We start from the raw sequence: 26,555 nt of genomic DNA on the forward strand, positions 1-26,555 counted from the left end.
CTTTTGATATCTCTATGCTCTTGATGCCTCTATGATCTTGATATCTCTATGCTCTTGATATCTCTATGCTCTTGATATCTCTATGCTCTTGATATCTCTATGCTTTTGATATCTCTATGCTTTTGATACCTCTATGTTTTTTGTTGTTTTCAATGCATATCCAAAGTTTCTGTCAGTTCAATTAATTATCTTGTTCAAGTATTCTCACGATCCTACAATATTACCTTCTGCAGCCTTTTGCTGAATATCATCAATTTGAAACTTCCAAGTGTGGCCTCAGGTACAAAGGCATAGTTTGTGATTAGCTCGTGGTTTTAATATGTTTCAGAAAGTGACTTGGTCTGTTTCCAGTTTCACTTAGCAGATCAAAGTTTACTACATGATAATTTTGTGCTGTTCTATGGTTAGAAATGCACAAAATATCTTTTTACAAAAGCTTGTTGGTTAGATACGGGCTTTGTGTCATGGGCCCTGATAGTGTGAATGGTTGCAGATGTGAGCAGAGGGCCTGGCATGCCATCGCCCAAAGTCAAGCCAGAGCCTGAACTGCGTAAGTCTAGGTGTCGAAGGCAGTCCGAAATGTGTCCATATTTAAGGACACTTCATTATTTCATTATTCAAGGAATCATAAAAAAGTTGTTATTTCATGCTCGCATAAGACTTATTTAATAACTCGAAGACACCATAATATTCATCGTGATATGTGGTCTCCTTTTAGTGCTCTGAAGTCATCATTCTATTAAAAACTCATGAATTTTATTGATTGATATTACTTATTTTATTAAAATACTAGAAGTCGCTAATTTGCCATTAACTGCTACCAGTTAACTAAACAATTTCGCTACCACTTTTTATTGTGTTTGACTACTTTTATCTATTTCTACTTTCTATCTACTTTTAAACGTGCGGTACTTTTAAAAGTTCAGTGGTGAAAGTACATGTGGCAACTGCCGCCAGTTGCAATCGGTTCTCCCAGAAAAATAGTCTTAGCGGTGGATATATTGCTGTTTTCTTTTGTCAAAATTCGCAGTCGAGCTAAAGAATGCTAGGAAGATATAGATTACAATCACGGGGAGAAATATTAACTGAGGTTGATTGGAGGTTAACTGTGAGGTTGCTTTAAGCACATTCGCTCAGCATTCAGTACCTGGGGTAGGGGAGATAATTACAAAGATAATCTTTTTACAATGCTAATGAACTGCAAGTACCTTGCATCTGCTTTGCTTCAACATGCCTTTAGAATAATTTTGCGCTACTTCTGTTCTAGTATTATATATTATTATATCACATACTCGGAGATTATTGCTAAAGCTGCATAATTTTAAGTAGCCCACCAGGTCCATAACCGCACTTCTTTCTTGCAGCCAGTTGGCAGCATTTCTGCAGCCAGTTGGCAGCATAACTGCATGGTTTTTTGTCTCTGCTTCAACTTTGTTCATATATAGCTTGTGTTTTATGCTCGTGAGTCTTTGTGGGTAAGCATGGTTCTTTAATTAAATGTGTCCAACTTGTAGAGTAAGACCTCTACTTACAATCGCCTCCACATACAAATTTTTCGATGTAGGACAAAAAATTTAAGCAAATTTTTGTCTCGACATGTGACGTAATTTCCAATATATGACGCCACAACTGATACAGTTATTTAAGCAAAATTTGATAGAAATTTAGAAATTAAAAATAAACAATAAAAGCAGGCCCGTATTCCCTGGAGCGGCTGGCCGGCTCAGCCACCCCAACTTTTTAATAATTTTTGGCGGCTAAGTACAGTCAAACTAGGATAACTCGCCCTCGGATAAAATGTAAAATTTTATCACAAACACTTGGTTAACTCGAACGGATTTGACTAACTCGACCTCAACAGCATTAACTCGAACAGTTATTTGCCCAACGGCTACGGGAACCGTTTTTATAGCTGTAGAGTATCACTTTATTCCAAGCCATATAGATAAATGTCAACTTTTAATAGTTATTGGGCGTCATTATTATCATCGGCAAAATATTCTTGTTAACGACTTTTATAAAGGATTGCAAAAGGTCAAGTTTTAACAAACATCCACTTGGCAATAGCCCCACGAAAGCGTAGAAACTTTAGGATGAACTTAAAATAAAATCGGCAAAATTGATCTTTGTTGAAACACTAAAAAAAAATGTATTTTTTTTAACGTCTCAACTGCGGTCAAGTTTAGCCTATTTTAATCTGAAAACGTCCTGGCAGTCACATCACCTAAAACAAACAAATCTCAAATAATAGAAAAAATGTTTATACTTTCCGATAAAATTTTTTAAAACTTTACATGAGATGCTCGGTTGAGGCCCTACATAAAAGAAACTGTTGAGGAGGGCTGACACGGCCCCTCCAAACTCCCAGATGCTCATAACTCGTCGCCTAACATAAGCCGCCCCAACTTGCTTAGCCGCTCCAACTTGCAACCAGGGAATACAGACCTGAATAAAAGTACTAAAAGATTATGTAACATAAGTTTTTTTAACTATTCTAGGATAAGTTACTCTGCATATTACTATCGCTCTACCGTCAAACCCATGCATCGTTGAGTCTACACTTACATACCCGTTACTCGAGGTAAACTAACAACTGATTGTCGCTTTATTAATTTAGAATTTTTACATATAATTGAAGTTTTACTTCCTTTTCTCATATTCTCTTATAATGTAATTGTTTTAACTCTAGAGGTAATTAAGCGTTTGTCATTGGGCATTTTGGGCTAGGGAATGGATTAAGTAAATTACAATTTGCTCAAAAATTTGGCAGTTTAAAGAAAAAAAGTAAATTTTGGAATGAATTATCATGGCATGCAAAAGTTTGACGATATGTGGTTTATGAAAACATAATTTTTAAATGTGGAAAATTTATCTTTTATTTTATGTATTTTCTACTATCCACACATTTGTTTACTTATAGCTTCTGAGTGTTCTGTTTATTTCGACAGCGAAACCTCACGCGACAACCCTTCCCCAGGTAGCCATGGTGAATGGAGGTGATGATAAGGCAATCGCTCAGCTCAGGGAAGAAATTGAAAGGATGAAGATAAATATGGTGACTAGAGATTCGCATGAGCAGCTGCAGCAGGAGCTGAGGACGTGTAAGATGGCCCTGGAGAACTATAAAAAGGAGAGCACCAAGAAAATGCTAGACCTGATGAAGGAGGTGGGTTCAGAGAATGTATCTCGGTAGTTGGATAGCCTCAGCGGACATCTTGCAATTTCCTCGCTTCCTCCCAATCTATTACTCCGTTTCATTTTTTGCATTGAGCTCTTTTCTTGTCCCTTGCTTTGTTTGATGGCCCCACGCTCAAAAAACTTTCGTTCTGTTTTCTCATATCTTTTCTTTGTTTCCATTTTTATCTCGTTGTCTTCTGTCTTTTCCTATATTCTCTTCTATAATGCTTGACTACCCCCCCCCCCCCCTCCCATCCACACTCGTCCATCACTTTATTTATCACGCTTTTTCATTGACTTGGTTGTTATTTTCTCTGTATATGATGATATATTCATGGAAGTTCATTTCTGGTTTAGATTGACGAAGGGAAGAAAATGAATACACAGAGCACCATAGAGCTGGCAAGAATAAGAAGATTGGCAGAAGATAAGTGGTGAATGACAACTCCCAATAATTCTTCCTATATAGCAAGCACTGAGCAGCACTTGCTGCCTTTTTGGTGCTCTGCTATATTTTCAACTACACCTCTGCCATCAAACTGTGATTGTACATTATTAATGATCACTGGCAGCTTCTCCATTCACATTCCTAAGTTGTCTTCTCACGCACTAGCTGATAGCAGCTGTATCATTATGGTTCACATAACTTATTTTGTTGTGCAGTAAAAAGCTGTGTACATTCCATGGGGTAGAGCTGTAGATTTTCGTGGATTGCGCCGTTGCATCTTCAGACAGATCTTTGTTGTGAAGACTTAAGTTTTATGCATGTCTATAATAGGCTCCTTTACTATAGTGTAGGTTCACTCCTGACTGACCAAGATGCACTAGAATTAATTTGATGTCTTTATTTTACACGCTGTTTATTTTGAATGTTTGCTTTATTTGCACACACTGCTCTGGAAGTAACAGCAGTATGAACAGACTGCATGCAATTTATGTACATCTATACGTATATTCTGTAGAAGTTATTATATATGAATTTTAGATTTGCTATTATTAGATAATACAACATATGTCATATGTACACTTAAAATGCCAAAAGTGGAGATGAGAAAAACCAAACCTGTCGCAATTATATATACTAGAAAGTCCAAATGGCTATAATAACATGGCTATAGATACACAACAGCATGATATACACATCTAGTCTGTCTGGTTGTCAACTATCATCTGAGGCCTTCACAAACATCATCATTGGCTTACGTTTAGGAGCAACCGCTTCATTGTCTTTGTTACCAGCTGAGCGCTTCTCCCCAGCCGCCTTATCTTCATTCTCGTTGGCTGATGTATCATCTGTCACTCTTCGTCGTTCTTCCACAACATCTGAATCTGGGGTGGCACCAATCTCGGGGGTTTCTTTCACGGGGGCATCTTCTTCCTATTGTGTATATGTTATTTGGATACCATATTGACAAGAACTAAGTCATACTAATTGTATTCAATGGAAAGTGTTATAGAAGATAAGCATTTCTATGTGGAAACGAAACTCTGCTTGTTGAAGATGGTGTCCGACCTTGCAGCAAACCCTTGAATGTTAGGATGGTTGTCAATAGTTGCAAGGATATCAGTTTTTCCTATTTGGATTGGTAAGTAATGCCATAAGAGGTTGACATCGGTTTCACAGAAGTATGTATACGAGACGACGGAAAAACCATTGAAAAACTGAGCATATCAGTTAATGATGCCATCATCGCTATGTAAGGTATCCAACTACCATTACCGTTGTTTGGTTACAATGCAATTATAGCATGATATATTCTATAGAGGGTGTTTATGCCACAGCGGATATCCTTTACTAGCATAAATACACTGCGAGGTGCATACAAGCTAGTAGAATAATTATTTAGTAAAAAATGTGTACTAATGCTGTGATACGATTTATGCAAAAAAGATCCACAGGACTTGTCTCCCCTAAATAAAAGGAGAAATCAGTTTTGAAACAGCACTTACCTCTCTCTTAAATTTACCTTGTGACTCAAGTCATACAATTGCAACTCATAACATGGAGTAATGCTTGAAACTTCAAGATAAACAGGTGTCTATTGTAATTACACAGATGACAATCTGTGTCAGTGTTTCATTACACTAACAAAAGCTCATGTTCTGTATGTCTTTTTTTGTTTCTACATAATTTGTTACACTTGCAAAGAAATATTGCCAGTTTTTCCAAGCAGTCAATATCTGCACTTGTAACTCAAAGTAATCTATTTCACATGATCACAGAGCTTAAATATAGAACAAAAAATATACAACTCGGTGCCAACTGGTTGTGAGTGTAGTGTAGCGCCCATAGTTTTTTTTATAAATAAAAGAATAAGACTAGCATAACCAGGTGGGTATACAAATCGAGAGCTACTGTATATTCAATGGGATAATAACAGATTCCAACAACCAGACGTAATGTTCCTATACAGCTTCAACACAAAAGACCTCAGGGAGCGGCGTAAGATACAAACTTAATCGTAATTTTATTAAGCTTTACAATAGAGCGATCAAGAAAACAGCGTGCGAGAGAGCTAAACATGGGAATGCAAACACTCAATCTCTCACTACTCCCAGTCAAATGGAAACATATTTTACTAATAATAAATCATTCACTCTTTAACGGAATGTGGTGTGTGCCATGCAAGATGTAAACTTTCTCAATAGGTTTGGAGCAGGTTTACCGCTAGTGGGTCATGTAATGCGAGAAAAGAAAAGGGGTACATGCCTCTGCCGATCAATTTATAAAGTACTGTGGTCGATGATAGCATTCCACATTTGCTTTTAGTCGTAAGAAAAAGGCTGAAACTCTGGTAACCGAACGAAGTAGTAAAAAATAAGTAAATAAAAATAATGTTATTTTGATAAAAAACACCCTCAAACCTAACATGTACAACCAGATTATCAATGTCTTCAACAAAACTCATTTATGATAGTGATAAAAGGAAGGAGATATGGCATTTATTTGCTGACCTGACTGAATCCGAGACCTTTATGACTCTTATAGCCTGAGGTCAACTTGCGATCAAGGCCATGCTGAAACTGTTCCTCAAGGCTTTTATTTAGTTGATCAGGATCGTCTGCATAAGGAGCAAGAGGGTAGCAAACAAGCAGCATTATTTATGGCAGCTATATTGACTTTTAACCATAAAGCCTACTTTTAAACATTCTGCAGAGCAGACAGAATGCTTCATAATAGCTTCATAGATAGCTTCAGAGATAGCTTCATAATGCTTTAACTGCATCCTTGCAAAATAATATATCAAATTATATGAATGGACTAAACAGTATCATAGTTTGATATTGCATGTTAAATTAAACTGATAAAATTGTTTCGTTTCAGGTGACTACAAACTGGCAGCATCATAAATAAATGCCTGCTTTTAATGCTTTCCTTAACGTGCTCACAAGATATGACATAATTTCAACACATATTTTCAGTAACCATATAAGCTTCTTTTTTTCTCAATATGAAACAAAGGAAAGGAGATTACCATTCAGTCTTCTCCACTACTTCACATTGTGCTGCCTTGTTGAAGACAAGTAGAAACAACTCAGATCAATAAGTAATACTAAAATCATCTTACACGCACAACTCATGCATTCTTAACTTCGCGGAGAGCTCGTAACCATCCAGATACACGAACTTTAAAGAATGACCTAGAATGTTGAACATTCTCATAAACCCTATGCTACTAGTACAATATATGACATCACTGTGATTACGCAATACATGAAACTTACAGGAGTTATGCTTTCATCAGCATTTGTTTGCACAGAGAGGAGGCAACTTCTACATTAGAAGAAAATGAAAATAAAGGGCAATATTTACTGTATTTTTTCAAGAACCGTCGGACCTAAGCATAAAAAAGTCTTTGTCTAGATTTGCGGTGTTTTGTTAAGCCTGATCTAGACGTTGTTAGCCTAATTTTGTAAGTCATTTTTGTTAATTTTTTGTAAGTGAGAAAAATTTGGTGATGAATTTTTCTCCCTTATAAAAAGTATGCTAATTAGCATAATTTACATTTACATATTTAGCATATATACTTAGCAATTACCTCAAATGGGGTTTGGGGTTTGTGTATTTGCGTGATGACTAAAAATCTCATTACAATTTGAGTGTGACTGTTAAAAGATTGCGGTAAAAACCTATGGATTTCAAATCGCTAAGCAATTACCTCAAAGCTGAGCGTATTACATAATGCCTAGATTCGAGGTCTTCCTGATGCACTGCCATATTGGGCAGAAAAGTGCACATTGACAACTGATGAGTTGCTAAAGTTTTGCAGAGGTTTACTCTTGTATTTAAAATCTAAAAACAATAAAAATTAATTAAAAGTGAATAGCAAATTTCTACTTAATTTTTTACTTGAGTAAAAGTATGCCAAAATCATTATTTTAATGATATACAGTATTCCGTATCACAAAATACATCATTAAAATAATGATTTTGGCATACTTTTACTCAAGTAAAAAATTAATTATAATTTGCTATTCACTTTCAACTAATTTTTCACCGTTTGCCAATTAACATATATTAGTGATAACATCTAACTAAAACCTCCATAAATCCAGACAGGTTTTAACTTCTGCATACAAACTTATCTACATGATAAAATTTGAGCTAATATTTGTCCTGATATACAAATTAATTTCCAACATATGACGTCTGAAAGTTTTTAAAACATTTCAGTTTTGTAAGTAAAATAAACGTAGAAATAAAGAAAGTGAAAATTAAAATTATGCAGCAAATAATGAAAAAAACATGTGAAATAAGTTGATTTAAATTCCACTTAATTCCAGCTATGCCGGTGCTTTTATCACTGAACCTACTTTTTGCTGAGCCAACACTTCCTCTCACAAATTTTTAAAATAACAATACACTCTTTTTATAGAGTGTTACTTTATTATTTTAGTTTTTCACAAAATTGAAGTTCATATCTTTAGTTTTTAATTAGTTTTATATAATGCATTAGCTTTAATGGTATATGTAATTACTTGAGGAATCCATCATTGTTCTGCAGGTTTCATAACAAACTAAACAAAGTACAACGTATTTTTATACGAATATTTGCTTCAACATACGAGGGTTTGCTTCAACATACGAATATTTGCTTCAACATATGAGGGTTTGCTTCAACATACGAATATTTCCTTCAACATATGAGGGTTTCGATAAACGAAGCAAATATTAGCTAACATTAACTTCATGTCAAGATTGGACTGTAATCAAGAAAACAGCATAGTAGTTTATATTTATATAAACAGTATAGTAATTTTATATTTTAAATTGCGAACTTCATGTTAGTAGTTACTGCAGACTAAAATATAAGAGTAACGTGACCATAATATATATTGTACTGCATTTCACCTCCTCAAACATATTGCATACTGGAATACAATAGAAATTCTCCCATTTGCACTATTACTTTATGGTAAAAGGGTAGTTCTGATCTGTAAAAGCCTTGAGATTTAATATTATAGAAAAACCTTGGAGAAAAACTCAACTAGAAACCTGTTGAAAAACTATGAAGTTTTTAAAACTTTCCAAGACAAAAATCATAATTTATAATTTTAGAGGATATAATTACTTTTAAAATTCTTTGCCCTAAAAGATGGGAACTTAAAATGCAGCAAAAAATTACTCTTACAGGTGTAAACTGCAGCTTCAGTAATGCTCTAAAAAAATTTCAACAACTGTAAAGTTGTATGTTCATTATTCTAACCTTTCTGCTCTAAAATTCTTGCCCAGTAACCATCTCATCATATGAGCAATTGGCTGCACCCATCATTGGCCACAGCCATCATTGGCCACAGTCATCATTGGCCACAGTCATCATTGGCCACACCCATCACAGGTAACTCCTTTAGTTTACTAAGGCTTTTTTATGACGACCTTTTTTCAAACCTGTTAGTTTACTGAAGATTTAAACTATCCCCAGTCGTCTCCCACAACCTCCTCAACTCACCTCCTTTGTGTTTGGATGCATGCTCTCCTATGACTATCTTCCCTTTGTGGTCTTCCTGCAAAACAGCAATATCAGCTCATTATCACATAAAATGATTATAGCAAGAGTACACGACTACCGATAATCCTGCAAGATGTCTCAAATAAACAGGTGGCCAACAAGTGGATTAATTCTGTTTGTAACTTTAAAGAATGTAACTAATCAGTCCTCTGGTTCACACTATATCGCCGTCTGAGGGGGTTTTCCTTTCGGCGTTCATCGTTGATTATGTGAACCGCGAACCGATGGCATCGATGAAACAACGTGGACACGTCAGGAAAGTTTGCAGCAGTCAAACTTTCCCAATATTTCGCCGAGCATCGACGACTACTTTTTTAATGTGAACCATTTCGGCGATAGTAATTCGCGGTTGTGGATAGCGTGATTTATTTATTTCCGTTTATAATAGTTGCTGCAGGACTAGTATTTGATTCAAGCACTCGAAAAAAAGAGGTTTCTTCGCGAAAATTTAAAAAGAAAAATGAGAACATTACGTCACGGAGTATTTCTTAATACAAACGCTGATGGGTTTGTGATAGTCTGAACATTGTTATTATCGATGATCACCGAAGGATTGTGGAATCAACACCGAGATATGGCGATATAGTGTGTGCCAGCCTTTAGCCATTATGAATACATCTTCATAACAATGGTTAAAATTATAACTAAAAGGTTATCTACTTATATACTAATATATCGATACGTGAGTAGACAACTTCTTAAAACGGATACGATTAGTTTGTGAGTTAGAACAAGTTGGTTATGCCTACTGTTGGGGAATGACTAAACATGAAATTTACATCAATGAGTGGTTTTTGCCTCAGTGTTGTTATACAGAGTGTATAACAACTGTCATTGCATCATGGTATGTTTCTAACTAGACTGAGTAGAAAAACAAGTAGTCAACAAGGATGGGGGAATACTAAATCTAAACCCTTATTCACATTAATCGCCTGCCTAAATGCATTCTAAGGGGAGATAAACCTAGCAATCATGCTGATTCCACTTATTGGATAATTTGCACTTCATGCTGCTCCAATGATGGTTTTAGAAAACAACCCGGAATAAAATGTGTAACATTTTAATGACAAAGTTAAAAGGATTGCTTTGAGAGCTAATTTATGCGCACTCAATTTCCAAAATCTCAATGGCCACACAGAGAAAATTAAAAATTTGAAATTAATTGAACTTCAAACACAGCCTGAGCTCTGCTTAGAATAGTGTTCATTATCCTAACTTATATCTGATGCCTTAGATGTATGAAAATCAGCACCAACGATAACAAGGCACCATTAAATAAAGTCTTCAGAGCTTTGAGACAACTGAACGCATAGGAACAAAGTGACTCTAGACCTGGTGCGACATAAAATACTTCTGCCAACCTTGGCTGCACCCATGAGCTTTAGGAATTTCTCCTTCCTGGCCTCGTCTCCTAGTTCTGCGTGTTCCCAGTCATTAGCAGATGTCACCTGTAACGAATTTCAATTGTTAGGATTCACTTTTTCTCAACTCTACAGCAAACATATGCACAAAAGCACAAGAGAAGATTACTCCTTAGTGATAGACTTACAAAGATCTTATCACATGAAAATGCTTACAAAGGCTTAAAATGCTACAAAGTGAGAGCATTGGAGCCAAGAAATGCTATCCAAAATATTTTCACCTTGGCATTTCTTTGGGTCCAAGAACTGAATATAGTTTCCAAGGTTTGAAAAAAGTCATGATTTTTCTTGAAAAAATCAGATTTTATTCCACTCAACTTTTTTCGATTTGCATGATTTTTTCGCTGAATTGGATGTTTTGCTTATTTCTGCTGATGTAAATTGTCTTCGAATTGCATCGCACATCAGAATGCTAGCGAACCAACTTTTCAGTATTAGTGCATTACATGCTTTAGTTCTTAGACAACTGCTACTCAGTAAAAATGTCGCCCTCTTAAATAACAAATGTAAAAAAATTTTTTTTTGTTCAAAGTGTAATAGTAACTTTGAACAAAAGTAGAAGTTATGAGCTCTTTGTTTACCAATAGTGATTACATTAAGTATTCAGACCACCAAAAAAAATGTTACTAAAATTCAAGTTCCAGAATAGCAAGCATCGCAAGACTTTATAATTTCTTAAATTAAATCAACGATTTAATTTCCGTGTGCGAATATTGATAATTTTCTCAACTTTTTTAGGAAAGCTAAACAATCTGGTAGCAGTTACAAAGTGAGAATTGCAACACTAATGACTCATCTCCTGAAACCAGAGCATAGAAAGTAACCTATTATAATATGCAGCTATGTTAGAGCTACCAACACAGTGACGAAATGGGATAGCTGTTATAAGAAGTTGGCGAAAATTTATTAATCATCCAAATGACATTTAAACAAGGTCTCAAAGAGACTGTATTAAGTATTTCATTTATTTAATACTTATTCGATTCAAGTTGAAAATGAAATTGAAAACTGTAGTTGAAAAAAATAAAATAACAAAACAATTTCTATAGCTTAAATATATCCATGGAAAGATAGATTACGCTAAAAGACAACAACATTCAACAATTCTGCCACCAACCTACATGTACCTAGAAGCTGTGAACACTATTGATTTAATAAGGGATTAGAAAAGACAACTCCTCATATCAATAGCCAAGTAATACCTTTATTTTAGACTTCTCGGGTGTAGTTTCTACACCAGCCTTTTCAGTTGTAGTCTCCGCACTAATCCGGTCACCTGATCCATTTTGAGCTTTTTCTTCGCTCATGTTGATGACCTTGAAAAAGTAAACCTGACGGTAGGGTATTAGCAAGGACTTAATGTAGTTACAGACATAATTATGACTAGCTGACTGCATGGCATTGCACGAGTATTAAAAACAGCTGATAAACAGTGGCAGTAATGTAGTTGCCATTTGCTAATTTGAGTAAGCTACTATCGGTATTGCTAAACTTATTAATAAGAGCTGTGAGAACAAGCTTTAGTGACATTGCGTAACGCAGAATGCTATGCGTATTTTAACCGACAAAGTGACTCATAGCACCTAATGAACTCATTGCATTTGGTGAAATTGAGATCAAACCCATTCAGGAAACGAATATTTCTTTTCTAAATTTTAATAGCTATAGCTGAACACACTGAGCAACGAACTTTGAGATTTATATATATAGATGGTCTATTTCCCTGTCCTTAAATTCAAGTTAAACTCAAATTAAATTTTAAGTTCAACCTGTTTTAATATGATTTTACAAACTAGAATAAAAATTCCCTTGACAACTGAAGATTATTTTGTCTCCCACCTCGAAAAAAATATTACAACTTTTACATTGTGCATCAAGTTTTCTTTTTTATCTTAAGCACATTATTAATCTTTAACTCTTTGAATCTTGATGGCTAGCATTCCGGGGTTGCATAGCATGTACTGGAAACCCTAAGAATTTGCATGGCGCTGTTTACAAATGTTATTTCCAAGTAACAGCGCAAACCAGTCAAATCAATTCTTACACAAAGCATTATACTGAAAATTTTACTTACATTTTTCACCATTTTTAAATATCTCTACCAACTTATTTCGTTATTACAACAACTTTTGTGAGATAAAACCATGAAAAGAATTTAATAAAATTCATTTGTTGGTACGCGCTAGACGATAGTGATGCAGATAAAAAATTATGTGATGCTAACAATACTTTTGCTGATGATTTTGGGTCAGAAAGCAATAAAGAATGTGTGATCGATGGATATGATGATACTGCAAATATTTTCAGAATTAACAGCAAACAGAAGAACAGTGAAAATTTATTTTTATTTGATGACCGTTGCGGTGTTGTTGAACTTGTTTTCCATTGTCTCCCCAAATATCATCGAATTATGAGCAGATTGAAATATATTTAATGAAAGTCTCAAAATGTCCTACTTTTTGGTAAATTACCCAGGGATACTGACACACATTGACGAAGACAGCCAGGGTTCAAGGGGTTAAACACACTACCAGCCTGGGAGTTTAATCATACAAAATTTCATATATTCTACCAAATACGTCTAGTTCTAGTTGCTTTGTAAAGAACCAAATGAGCACAAACAGGTAGTGTGTTTGGTTAAAATGCTTACTAACATATATGGGAGAAAGTCAATGGCAGATAGTCTTTTAATAGTGACCCTTTTTGTGTATTATAATAAGTCTTGTTTCTATATACGCTGATTCTAGAATTCTGCATGCTAAATACAGTCTGGTTTATGGAATACTTTTCTGTCTGCTAGGGGACTGAAGCAGTTAGAACAGGTAGTTATACTGTGTCTGCATGACAGCCTGACTGAAGTGAGGTAAGAAAGTTTCAAGAGTAGCGTGCAGTGCTTCAGATTAACAAGCTGCCACTAAAGCATGGGCATCTGTAAGGAGTTGTCTTTTCATATCACGACCTGCAGAGAAACAAATTTTATGTTACTCTCATGTGTGCAGCAGTCAGACTTCGAGTTAAATGAAGGCTAAGGCCGCCAAAAGTTCAGTCCCAGGTAGCAGCCAGCAGTGGAGCAGAGGTTTAAACTCTTGGTTTAAACTCTTATAAATGGATGCATTTGAGCTAAGTGTAGTGTATCCATCAGCATTAGCATATAACTCTATTATTGCACACGGTGATAGCAGTTAATCAAAGAAATGAGTAGCCCAGAGAAACGGAAGAGAATACCAGCAACATCAGGCTGTCTTGATCCAATGCAATGCTTGTAGGATAAAGTCCACAGGTGAATTAGATCTCGATTGTGAAAAGGAGTTTGATTTAAGTATGATTTAAGAGCGGTAGGAGTATGATTATGAGTAGGATTTAAGAGTGGATTTAAGTCCTATGATATCCTGTCTAGACTAACTGATGGAGTGGATTACTCACGAGCATCGCTTCTATCTACAGTTGTTAGAGTTGTTGGCTCGAGTGAGAAGCATAGGATTGATCAATCGCTTTTAAGTCTTTATTGAGCATGTTGGAACAATATCGTATAAGAGACACTAATGATGTTCAAGAATCAGCAATCAGCTACCCATTGAGCCATTTAAAGCTTTTCATGAGCTACGCTCACTTTCCACTTAGTGTACCTTCAAGTTCAAGACAGTCACTGATGATTGAGTAGCCCTTCCAGGTGAGATGTGACACAGTCACCATCGATTACACTGTTAAGAAGTTGATTTTCAGAACACTGATTTATACCTAGCCATAGTCGAAAGGATTTGCAGAATCTATGAGGTTAGCTCCGCTGTTATGCAGTTGGAAACAATGGGGCGCAAGTTCTGGAGCAATAAATGCTATCTAATCCTTTTTAGATGACGACAAAAATCTGGCCAGCTTTTTAAACGAAGGTTTGTAATGGCTCAGCATTGAACCCACATTTCCAAGAATACTTTTAAGTGTATTCAGGCTGAGAAACTATTTATGTGCACCAAGAGATTGCAAAACAAGGGAATCAAAATGCAAGTTGTCGCAAGATTGGCCACTGGCAGGCCTAGTAAAGTGCAAGTCCATACAGAAAACCTCAGTAAAATCTGAAGAAGACCTATTGTTGACCAGGGAGTTCTGTATTGGTCAAATTACTAGTGACACTTAGAATGCTTAAGTAATGGTAAATGGAAATACAATGACATAAATGTGGATGTTGGGAAAAATGGCTTTATAATCAACAATCATGACTGGTCGGGACTACACTACCAGTAGTTGGAGAAAGCAGACGTCGCACTGTCAGGCCTTGAACAAAGCAGGTTAGTAGATTTAGAAACATTGAAAGCTGAGGTGGCCGACAATAAAAAATCATTGAAAGAGATAACAAAGGTCATCAAGGACCAACCAATGTCACTCTTGAGTGGGAATGTGTGTAAAAATCTTACATTGGTCACCTGCTATGTAAAAAACCATCTTGAAGCGACTAAGAAAATTTGGACCTTTCAAACCTGCTCAGAGAACTGGGCTTGCTCAAAGACTACCTCTACAAAATCTCAGACTACTTCTACAAAATCTCACTCAAATCTGCACGTAAACCAGCATGAATATTCACATCTAAGAAGATTACACTACCTCTGCGGATGAAGGCAAAGAACTAACTTGAAGAGATGCAGCATGGTTCCAGTGTTAAAACCTGGAAAAGTTCTGAAGTGTGTACCCGACTGGTCTGAACAAAATCATTTATCAGATGAGAAGTCTTCCTTATGTCTGCCTTAAACTGGGATAAAAAGAGACCTGACAGAAGTAGATGGTCATGTATTCTATGACAAATGGATTGATGTTTCCACATGAATGCAACTCATGGTACTAGAGGAGAGCTACCCAGCTCACAAAAGAATCACCAAGTACCAGGTTAGAGGCAGAGGTCTGTCTAGTGGCAAGGTCTATCTACCCAGATCAAAGATGTATGCAGAACTATCATTAACACAAAATAAACTGGTCGACATCTGTCGAGCCTCTCTGCCCTTCAATACATCACGAAAAAGCTTGGCTGAGGCTGGGTGCAAACATCTTTGAATTCAAAAAGTATCACTATCTTCTAGTTTTTGACTATTATAACTAGTACATGGAGACTAGATAGCTGGACTCATGAAAACATCACAACCATAGACAAACTGAAGACTGTATTTTTTACACATGGGGTACTACTAAAAGTTATCTTTTCAGATAGTCAGCCTCTGTTCAATTCGAGAGGGTTTTATGAGTTTCCCCAGCATTACATGTCACCAGCTTTTCTAGATACTACAAGGCAGACGGAGAGTCTGAGAGCTTGAAAAAGAGATGTTGGATAGCTAGGCGATCATAACAAGTCAAACCATGTTATATAAATGTATTCCTATGCTATTGTAATGACTCTAGTTTACAGATGTTTACTACAATTTTTAGGATTGCGGGAAAGCATAAATGGTTGCGGTTAAAAAAGTGCAATGTAATCTATTAAAATACACAATTAACATTATCATCTTGTAAAAAGTGCAATCAAACTAGTTTCGTAAACACTCTGTGGGATAAATTAAGGACATGGCTAATCCTATTTATTCAAGTATTTATCCAAATAGTTCAAAGTCATTTATAAGTCTAATGAGTCAGCACTGTTGAGAAACAATGCATTATGCACTGAGCGCTAATGCATTATGCATTAGTGTTCAGTGAATACTAATCGACTAATTGTTTATTTCATGTTATGATCTGATTGGTCAATTATCTTTTCTCTTATAGTATCTTACAACGATCTTGTGTATTCATATATTCCATTTCACATTTTATGTTCTCAAAATAAAGTCAAAAACCATGACGAATTTATCAGGTGGGCTCTTTCCAAATAGAAAATATTAGTCATTCACCAGCAATTCCACACTCTGCTGCCAGTCAGTGACCTACCATTGATTCATGGCTACATCAACAACCACATGTTATTACTAGACAATATCATGTGACAAGTGTGGTTAGCATGATTCCTAAAACAATGTGCTCAATTGATGATTGTTCGTTATGTAGCCTTTTTCCGTGGACCTACATGTCAAATGAAAAATAGACCAAAATAGAAATAAATACTCAATGAACAGATATAAATGTCAGTTCTGTGTTATTGATAACTGTTTATTCTCGTGAATCGTCATATTTTGTCAGAGTAAAATATACAACAGTTATCTAGTTACTAGTTAGCAGTGTAATAAAAGAAATGGAGGATAAGTACGACACCGAGTTTCCACCATTGTCGTCGCAGAACAAAACCCTTAAAACGGAAATGATAGCCTAAAAAGGGCTGAGGTGGTTGGTGAGACTACTGGCACTCAAAAATCGATTTTGACTGGTAGCCCGAGAGGGTCACTGTCGTCCCCGATAGGATCTACCGATGGGCGAATGGTCTTAGACCCGACTTCATGCTTGTAAAAGCGAATGAGCTGTCAATCAGTGTGTACCCGTAATTGTAGACGTCAGCATGCGCAAGAGTTGATGACGTCTTTTCTAAGCCTATAATCCGGCAGCTTCAAATTGCTAACTCAACGGATCTATATTACGTTCATCGCAATTCAGACAAATTTGAATAGTCATTTATAAGGCGCACGCTTAACACTTGTTCAATGTAGAGTGTATGTATGTGTGATACTAGCAATTTTTTTTATGTTAACCATTTATTACCATATTGTTCTAAGATTTGCATGTTACTATACAGACACAAAAAAAATTATTAATACTCGTATTGCGTGATTAGTTAGTGACAAATGTTATCGTTTTTGTATTCGAAATATGTTATTGTGGAATTGGTTGACCTGATTACTGTGCAGCCAATCAATTTGTGGATTTTTCTTGGGATTGCTATATAACCTGCCAGTTTGATCATTGTTGTTGTGTTACTGCTTGGTACTGAGAGATATAACACCAATAAAGATACTGCGTTCTTTATAATAAGCTCTGTTTGATTTTCAAAAGCAAATAGGGTATAAAATTCTTGTCACTGTTTCTGCCTTTAGCATTGTGATATTAGCCAGCGTATCATAGCTGCCTTCACTATAAATGCTATTGACCGAACATCAAGAATTATTGCGCTTGGCTTGCTAGGGTGTAACAATTGAGAGAAGTCACCTTCGAGTCTGTTTATCGGCTCACCATCGAGTCTGTTTATCGGCTCACCATCGAGTCTGTTTATCGGCTCACCATCGAGTCTGTTTATCGGCTCACCATCGAGTCTGTTTATCGGCTCACCATTGAGTCTGTTTATCGGCTCACCATCGAGTCTGTTTATCGGCTCACCATCGAGTCTGTTTATCGGCTCACCTTCGAGTCTGTTTATCGGCTCACCATCGAGTCTGTTTATCGGCTCACCATCGAGTCTGTTTATCGGCTCACCATCGAGTCTGTTTATCGGCTCATCCTCGAGTCTGTTTATCGGCTCACCATCGAGTCTGTTTATCGGCTCACCATCGAGTCTGTTTATCGGCTCACCTTCGAGTCTGTTTATCGGCTCACCATCGAGTCTGTTTATCGGCTCACCATCGAGTCTGTTTATCGGCTCACTCTCGAGTCTGTTTATCGACTCACTCTCGAGTCTGCTTATCGGCTCACTCTCGAGTCTGTTTATCGGCTCACCCACAAGTCTGTTTATTGACTCATCAAGTTGTGTGAACTCGCTCTTGAGTTGGGAGTTGTCTATCCTTGTCGAGTAGAATTTACTACAGCATTATGACCCGGTTACATATGCGCAATAGAATCTCAGCTCCCATTTAGATTTGCAGTCATACTCTTGGTTCAAAAACTTCATCACTTTTAACAGCTTATTTCACAAAACCGTCAGGATCAGTAGGTGTACTGGCCAGAGGCTTGCCTCGAGACCATTTTATGATTGTTTTTAGTTTTTATTACGCCAAAACACTACCGAAATAAAACTCGCTTTGCTTGCATTTCAACTGAGACACGGAAAAAACAATACAGACAGCACCGACAAGACTCGCTCGCTATTTTACTTGCACACCATCATTTTCATTTCCAATTTCGCGGTGTTACTCCATTTTCCAGGTAAAAGAAAGAACATTAGAACTTTGTTTCATGCCTAAAGGTGTAGAAAACTGTTTGGTCGTCCTTGTAAGCACAACGTTTTATACGACGGACGTTAAAACTTAGGTAAAAGAAGCGAGTCATACATTATTTACAGTGCGGTTTCCGTTTGTGCGGTGTGATAAAGCGAATTGATATCGCGCGAATTACGCGCCGTAACAAATTCGGTTGCTAATTACATGTACATCAATTTTGAGAAAATATACTAATTTTACAAGAGCAGTAAATTTGGTTTTGGCTGACCAGTTTTTTCATTAAGAAAGTAGTATTTAATAACATAATAACTCGTCTTTATAGTAATTACGAGCTTTTGTGGTCAATGTCAACTGCATACAGTCTATTATACACTAAGTAAGGTGTTGTTTGCTTCATGTGCAGTAATAATTCTGAGTATCCATAATTATCGGGGTGATGTGAAATCTCTCGATCTCTCAGCATTTCACTGTTGGGCTATTGTTCACCGTGTTCACCATTGGGCTTCAGTTCACCGTGTAGCAATGGAAGCCTGTTGTTAGCGCCTGAGTAGATAATAGAAAAGTTTAGACAATCGTGTAAGCATCGTTTTATATAAGGCTTCTCTTCTGGTGGCAGCGTGCGTTCAGAAAATTTACATACACTTGCGTTGAGCTGAATTTCTTTTTACACTTTTTGAAGCTTAGAACCAGTGCTAAAAATATTGACTTGAGGACTTTTATATCAGTCTTAACTACCAAAGATGTTTAAATTCTAATAATAATTAAAATATTTATTATTATTCAAAAAACGAATTTTACCTATCAATAATATTCAATATAATTTTGGAGCTATCGTCTTAAACATCTAGGAAAGGAAAACTCCCAATATATGAAAGTCACCAATAAAGTAAAAAATGGAGAGGTAGAATTGTTGTGGTTAAGTAACCCTAACTACTTTTTAAAATGGGTTTTTGGAAAGCGAAAGTTAGTGTCTCAGTAATACGTCATCAATTGGAGGCATGGCATTTCCACAGCTAACTATGACATCATTGTCTAAACTTTCATAATCATAAACTCAGGTCAGAGCCATTGGCACTTCTGGTTGAATGTGGAATACCCACTTTTTCACCTCGTGAAAGTTAAAAACTTGAAATTTAATGATTAAAACTTTAGTTAATAAGAAAGCGCTTTGAGGCTTCCCCAATCAGGTCATCGCTTACAGTTATTTGTTAATAGTCCATAAGATTACATGGCCCAAGTCGCAAACATTCGCCGGACCCGATACTGGTGGCAGTTCAGGAAAGTGGTTTTCTGCTCTAACGAATTTAAGACTGAAATCTAATTACTATAAGGGACATCATTAAAATTAGGAGTTGTCTGGCCATTATAATAAAGAACTTGTGAATGAAAAACTGCATAAAATTTAAAGTAAATCATGATTAATTGATCATCACCACTTCATATGAAAGATAATATTTTCCTACAGCAATTACCAATGTATATTCAGCAAAGCAAACAACTCTACAAAGTGTCAGGCACAAGTAGAGGTATATCACCAATATTACAGGAGCCAGCCAGATTTACGACTTGTTGAAGCATTGTAGCAGTTGGCATACACCAGATCAGCAACCAGTCATCAGTGAGACAAATATTTACAACACTTTGTATAGTATATATCAGACATAGCTTAAAAAATCGTATCATTATAGACAATGTTGTGGTGTATATCAGCCAAAACTGTGGCATAGTTATTCATCAACTCGATATTGAACTTTACGGAAAAAGATGAATGAAATGGCTATAAAAATAATGACATAGAATGAAAATAGTTTTCTTGTTTCCGTAAGTTAGCTAATTGGTAGAGTCTTAGGATAAGGATTACTGCAAAATCAATTTCACAATGTTACGACTAATAGTTTTTGAGTTATGGCCAGTTTTGTATAATTTGTAATCGGATTTAAAATATTTTTTGTATCGTTTTGGGATCCCAACATCAGCGAAGAATGTTAGCTCACTGCAGTGTTCCTAAAATAGATATCACACAAAAAATGATACCGCAGGTAAAACACAACCAGCCAATGGCATTTGGCAATGACTCAAAGACCAAGTATAAAAGAAGGCCAAAATCAGCGAAAAGGCAGTAAACCAGAAAGCGGGTCAGCGAGGAAGGTGCAGCGAGGCAAGCACAGAAGGGAGGTGCAGGGAGAGTGAAGCCAAGACAGGGGAAGACTAATAGAAGCCCAAGATAGCCAAGGAGCTGGCAACAAACGGCTTGAAGAGGATTGACTCATCTGGAAGGAAATATGCAGCGAACACAATTCACCCAAAGAGGTGGCAAGCCAGAAAGTCATAAAGCCCTAAGAGAAGAGAGTTTATTCAGCTCTCCTGCCAATAAAAAGAACTATCAGTAATGGCCTAGTAGAAGTGCACTCATCAAGGCCATAACAAATAGGGCTAAGTATACAAGCATATTGTTATTTTTGCTGGGGCTAGCAAGTATTGACAGCATAATTGTTATTTTGACCTTTTGAAAAAATAGAGTTCACAGACACTTGGAAACAAACCAATGGCGTATTATTGTTGACTGAAAGAAAATTACCTACAGACAGATAAGGCTTTGTAATCCTAACACTATTTGTGAACATTGATACTTAGGCTCATTATTGGCCACAATGGGACACTGTCCAAACACAATTTCAAGAAAAATTATAGTAGTGCCATCTACATTGATTGATTTGTTGGTTCGATTTTGCTTTATGGCAACAGTCTAATTTTTGTGGGGCAGAAGAGCCACTTTGTCTACGGTCAAAATTTGTCTCGGGAGAAATTGAACTCAAGGTTCAGAGTATAACCATTACTCATAGAACCATTTAGAATTTTTTCTTCACTCAAAAGAAAGAAAAAGACAGTACATTTATTCATCACTATTTTAACAAAAAAGTATTTATATATATTATTTAATACTATAACTATTATTATCTATTCATAAATCAAAAAATAATTATTATATTCACGAAATTTCTTTTTTGACACTTTCAACAAGTTTCTAATGACCATTGCATAATCTTCCATCCACATTTGGCAAGTGAAAGACAACTTTTTATTCCAACTTTATCCACCTTCATGGCTTTAATCCCAACATAAAATCATTTATGGAACTGTTTACCAGTGTAAATGTTATAGATGTATCAAAATAATATATAGGTGGTAAACATAGTTACCGTAAAACCTCTGTTTGAATGCCACCTCTAGTTAAACGCCACCTCTAATAGAAGGCCACTCTAATAGAATGCCACTATCGGAGAAGGGTTGAAAAATACAGCGCCACCCTTTAATTGAATGCCATCTCTATTTGACCGCCACTTTGACTCTTTGATCTTCACAAACCCATAATAAAAAGTGATCAGTAGAAATATGTCCACAAAATGGTACTAATAATGACTCGGTTACATCAGAACAATCAATTATTTTTTTGTTGTTTAGGTTGCGATGGTTTTAGTGACTGTGTACCTGAGAAGATTGGTGTTCACAATTATCAGAACTACACTCAGATTCGAAGTCACTAAGGTCTTCTGCTGTTTTCAGCTTTATCCATGTGGTCTACAATCTTACCTGAAGACTTCAAAGTGTGTTGATGAACGATGAGACAACTCTTTAGGAACACCAAAGCAGCCATTGCTTTTTCGCACCAAAATCTGTTTTCTAATGCTAAAGCTTTACAGTTTTTTCTTCAAAATTTTAAAAGCAACACAATTGAATTAATAACTGTATCTGGCTAATACTTTTCACTCAAAGTGGCTCTTTGGTTAACTCGTCTGATATTTCGACTGATGCGAAAAATGGTTTAGCAAAAATGCTGCCATTGATGTGGCTCCGGCTGAAGAAGAGTGCTAAATATAGGCCACGTTAGCATTTCTTCGCTCGTAAAATACTCAAGTTAATCTTCCCAAAATCTTCGTCAGAAAACACAGCACCCCCCTCTATTTGAATGTCACTTCTAATAAAACGCCACTATAGCGGAAGGGTTAAAAAATAGAGCGCCATGGCATCCAAATAGAGGTTGTACGGTATCTCCGCCACAGCATTGACTCTTATATATATATATACATATATATATATATATATATTATGTTTGTGTTGTGTGTGCATCATCAAATACAAAAATATCATGTCACAAAAACCTAAATTCAATGCTGAACATTTGAACTGGATGCTGTCGGAAGCAAAAAAGAATAGAGAAAGGCAGGAATGGCTGACTAATAATTGATGAGATGAATTATGAGTTATTACGCAGAAGTTATTAATATATGCATACCTTGTCTAAAGGCAGCTTTCAAATTAGTACATTATCGTGTACATGTGTTGTTCAGATTTCAATATTGTTCTCCTCACAATGCTATGAAAATTATGATAGATTCTGCCTTGATTAGGTACACAAGTGTATGCAATAACTTCGATCTTTATAAATAGCATATTTGCCTTATAACCAACACCTTTGGCTTATGCTATAAATGCTTAATATTAATATTCGCGGGCAATCGATAGAGTAATTACGATGTCGGTCACTTATGATCAAAAGCAGCATGGAGAAGACAACTACAAGTTTATTGATGCGCATAGGGCTAAACAAATGCATATCGCATACCCCATTCTACGATATGTACATTTGCAATATGTTATCGGAAGGCACCCTAATAATTGTTTGCAATACACTGATATCAAATTTTATTTCTAAATGACAAATTCTAAATTATGGATTGCAGTCAAACTAACCAGATGCACCGGTTGCAGGCCACATCGATTATGGGTATTTAGCGCGTGTCATACTTCTATAAATTAGAAGTTGTTGCTACAGTAAAATCGTTGTGTCCAACCCTTTGTTAAAAAAATAAAACGCCAAAATGTTTACTAACATAACAAACAATAACATGTGGAAGAAATTCACAGTTCAGTTTCAAAGCTATTTCATATTATAAAGCTATATCATGTTATAAAACTATATCTACTATATAAACAGCAATCGTTGTCTGTGTGATTGATTGATTGTCCGCCTTATAGAGCGGTCTTTTCTTTTATCGCCGTACGAATTTCAGTCGTACAAAGCAAACTGAATTAATATGTGTAGTAACGGTAAATAAATTATAGAGCGGTCTTTCTTTTTCCATTCGGTCGAACGAAGCCAACCGAACTAATATGAATACTAAATATTGTAATATGGACTATTAGCCGCTACTTTTCTCTGACGATTTGAGCCAAGCGGCTTATATAAAGGTGTGGCGATTCTGTTGTTTTTCTCTCACCGCTCGGGCGCATTAACCGAAATCCCGGTTAGCACGCTTTTTAAACGGCAAATTTTCTGCCGTGTTAAAAAGCACCTTCCTGAGTTCTGCGGCCTATACAAAGGTGTCTATACAGCTATACAAATGTACTATTCATTAAATAAAATAAATTAACGAGTAGTTATTTACATGCAATTAATATTTACTGCCAACGTGTACCGAGAAGGTCACGTAAACGTTTGTTTCTTGGAGCCACTGGAAAAACGCATTTCTCACCTACTTTCCACATCAAAAAGGTAAGTGTTTCTTATACAATGTTGTATTGTCTATGAATTGCCACATCTCCACTACTTAATAACGTTGGATTTGCCGCTGTTCGTGATAGTGGGTCATGTTCATTTCCTTCAGCAGCCGAGTTACTAATTTTTTTCCAGCTACGAGTAGGCCTACTGTAACTTACTATTACAGAACTTTCACGAGTACTCCGAGGGTTGCGATACGCTATTGTGAAAAGAAAGAGAGCAGCTGCTATCGACTTACTGTCACCCTGCATCAGCCATGACCAGCTATACGTCGCCTGCTCAAAAGTAGGCACACGCCGAAAACTGTTTCTTCATACGCCCGACAGAAAAACCAAAAATGTTGCCTATCCGCAAGTGTTGCGTTGAACTAACATTGCGTTATTGTTTTATGTCCTTCATGTTCTGCTATACCACATGCAGCATTTTCTAACATATTTTTCAGTATATATATCTTTTCATGCATTTCTTTTCCTTATTGTATCTCATACAAAGGCTATCATGTCGGCGCTTTGTTCTACTATTGTAAAGTGCTAATGCTGTATCTGCCTTGACATCATACTGTCTGTGCTGTTATACTTATAAATTTTATTGACACAACCTCATTACTGTTTGTATATACCATGTCAAAACACAGGCTATAGACGAAAAACTGGTGAGCTATGATTAGTGTTTTAAGAATGTAGAAGTCTCCATTCAATAAATGCTGGCGATAGCAAAATATTTTGTATAATTTTTTAAAAGATGCAAGACTTTTCAATACTGCCAGTTTGAAGAACTTCAGTTTGCCTAGCAATGTCAATTTCATTATCAGTTCTCTGTACACAAATAGGGCAACTCCGAATTGAGTGGTTTGAGACTGATGCATTGTAGACTAGCTGTAAAACGTATGGCAGATTTACATTGTTCTCCCCTACATTATTGACCTATATGACTGCATATGTGTATGCGTAGTGTGATCAGGGCAAAAAAATTCAGTAAACTGCATATTTGGAGTTGTTTTGCAGTATAAAAGACAACTCTCAATAAACCTCTTGCTGTACATGAATCTGTTCCTGTGGACGGGTTATGCAGCTAGCGGTTTAGGGCCGTGGCGTCACTTGGGGATGCGCGGAAGACCTTTTCGCCCCGAGTGCAGCGAGTGTATCCAGGCGCGGCTTTCCGGATGAATTGGCGAGTGCGAGGCGATTGATTGCGAAGCGATTGAGTGCTAGGCGATTGATTGCGAGGTGATTGATTGCGAAGTGATTGATTGCGAGTGCGAGGCAATTGATTGCGAGTGTGAGGTGATTGATTGCGAGTGCGAGGCAATTATTGCGAGGCGATTGGTTGCGAGTGCGAGGCGATTAATTGTGAAGCGATTGACTGCAAAGCGATTGAGTGCGAGGCTATTGATTGCGAGGCGGATGCGGGCCGGATGATTGCGAGGCGATTGATGGCGAGGCGAATGCAAAAGCGCGATAGTCAACTGCGAGGCGGGTATAGACTGGTCAGCCAAGGCGGGTAGGCGGGCCATGGACGGGTATGACGGGCCAGGCCATAGACCGGTATGAATGGATGCATGAATCTAGACACATGAATCTAGAATATTTACTAGATTTTACACGCATCTAGCTGTAAAACACATTGTAGATTTTTATTGTTTTCCCCAATCATTATTGACATCGTAATATGTGTATGCATATTCAGGGCAACAATTTCAGTAGACTGCATATTTGGAGTTGTTTTACCGTATGAAAGACAACTCTCAATAAACCTTATGCTGCCCGTGAATCTGCTCCTGTAGACAGGTAATGCAGCTAATCATATTATAAAGCTATATCATGATATAAAACTATATCATATTATAAAGCTATATCATGTTATAAAGCTATCTCATGGTATAAAGCTATCTCATGTTATAAAGCTATCTCATGTTATAAATATAGTTCGTGTTATAAAGCTTTATCATGTTATAAAGCTATCTCATGTCATAAAGCTATCTCACATTATAAAGCTATATCATGTTATAAAGCTATCTCATGTTATAAAGTTATCTCATGTTATAAAGCTATATCATATTATAAAGCTATCTGATGTTAAAAGCTATATCATGTTATAAAGCTATCTCATGTTATAAAGCTATCTCATGTTATAAAGCTATATCATGTTATAAAGCTATCTCATGTTATAAAGCTATCTCATGTTATAAATATAGTTCGTGTTATAAAGCTTTATCATGTTATAAAGCTATCTCATGTCATAAAGCTATCTCACGTTATAAAACTATATCATGTTATAAAGCTATCTCATGTTATAAAGTTATCTCATGTTATAAAGCTATATCATATTATAA

At 36.3% G+C, this 26,555-nt stretch overlaps 2 protein-coding genes across 7 annotated transcripts in view; one reads left to right on the forward strand and one right to left on the reverse strand.

The window, feature by feature from the left end:
- Positions 1-3,674, forward strand: part of LOC137405488 (SH3 domain-containing kinase-binding protein 1-like) — a 34,277-nt gene extending 30,603 nt beyond the window's left edge. For 3 of the 6 annotated variants that reach the window (XM_068091767.1, XM_068091770.1, XM_068091768.1), the window contains 3 exons: positions 494-550; positions 2,949-3,166; positions 3,535-3,674. In XM_068091767.1, coding sequence (XP_067947868.1) covers positions 494-550; positions 2,949-3,166; positions 3,535-3,615 — 356 coding nt within the window. In that variant the 3' untranslated portion in view covers positions 3,616-3,674. The remainder of the gene's footprint in view (positions 1-493; positions 551-2,948; positions 3,167-3,534) is intronic. The other 3 variants (XM_068091771.1, XM_068091772.1, XM_068091773.1) reach the window with 1 other exon arrangement.
- A 651-nt stretch (positions 3,675-4,325) lies between these two features.
- LOC137405490 (small acidic protein-like) lies at positions 4,326-18,734 on the reverse strand. Its single transcript, XM_068091774.1, has 6 exons — positions 18,684-18,734; positions 11,812-11,925; positions 10,550-10,636; positions 9,129-9,183; positions 6,133-6,239; positions 4,326-4,555 (listed from the first exon to the last, which is right to left on the reverse strand). Exons 2-6 carry the CDS (start codon positions 11,914-11,916, stop codon positions 4,337-4,339), a joined length of 573 nt encoding a protein of 190 aa, XP_067947875.1. The 5' UTR covers positions 11,917-11,925; positions 18,684-18,734; the 3' UTR covers positions 4,326-4,336.
- Positions 18,735-26,555: the final 7,821 nt, after the last annotated feature.

This window comes from Watersipora subatra, chromosome 9 (assembly GCF_963576615.1).
Source record: "Watersipora subatra chromosome 9, tzWatSuba1.1, whole genome shotgun sequence".
Taxonomy (NCBI): domain Eukaryota; kingdom Metazoa; phylum Bryozoa; class Gymnolaemata; order Cheilostomatida; family Watersiporidae; genus Watersipora; species Watersipora subatra.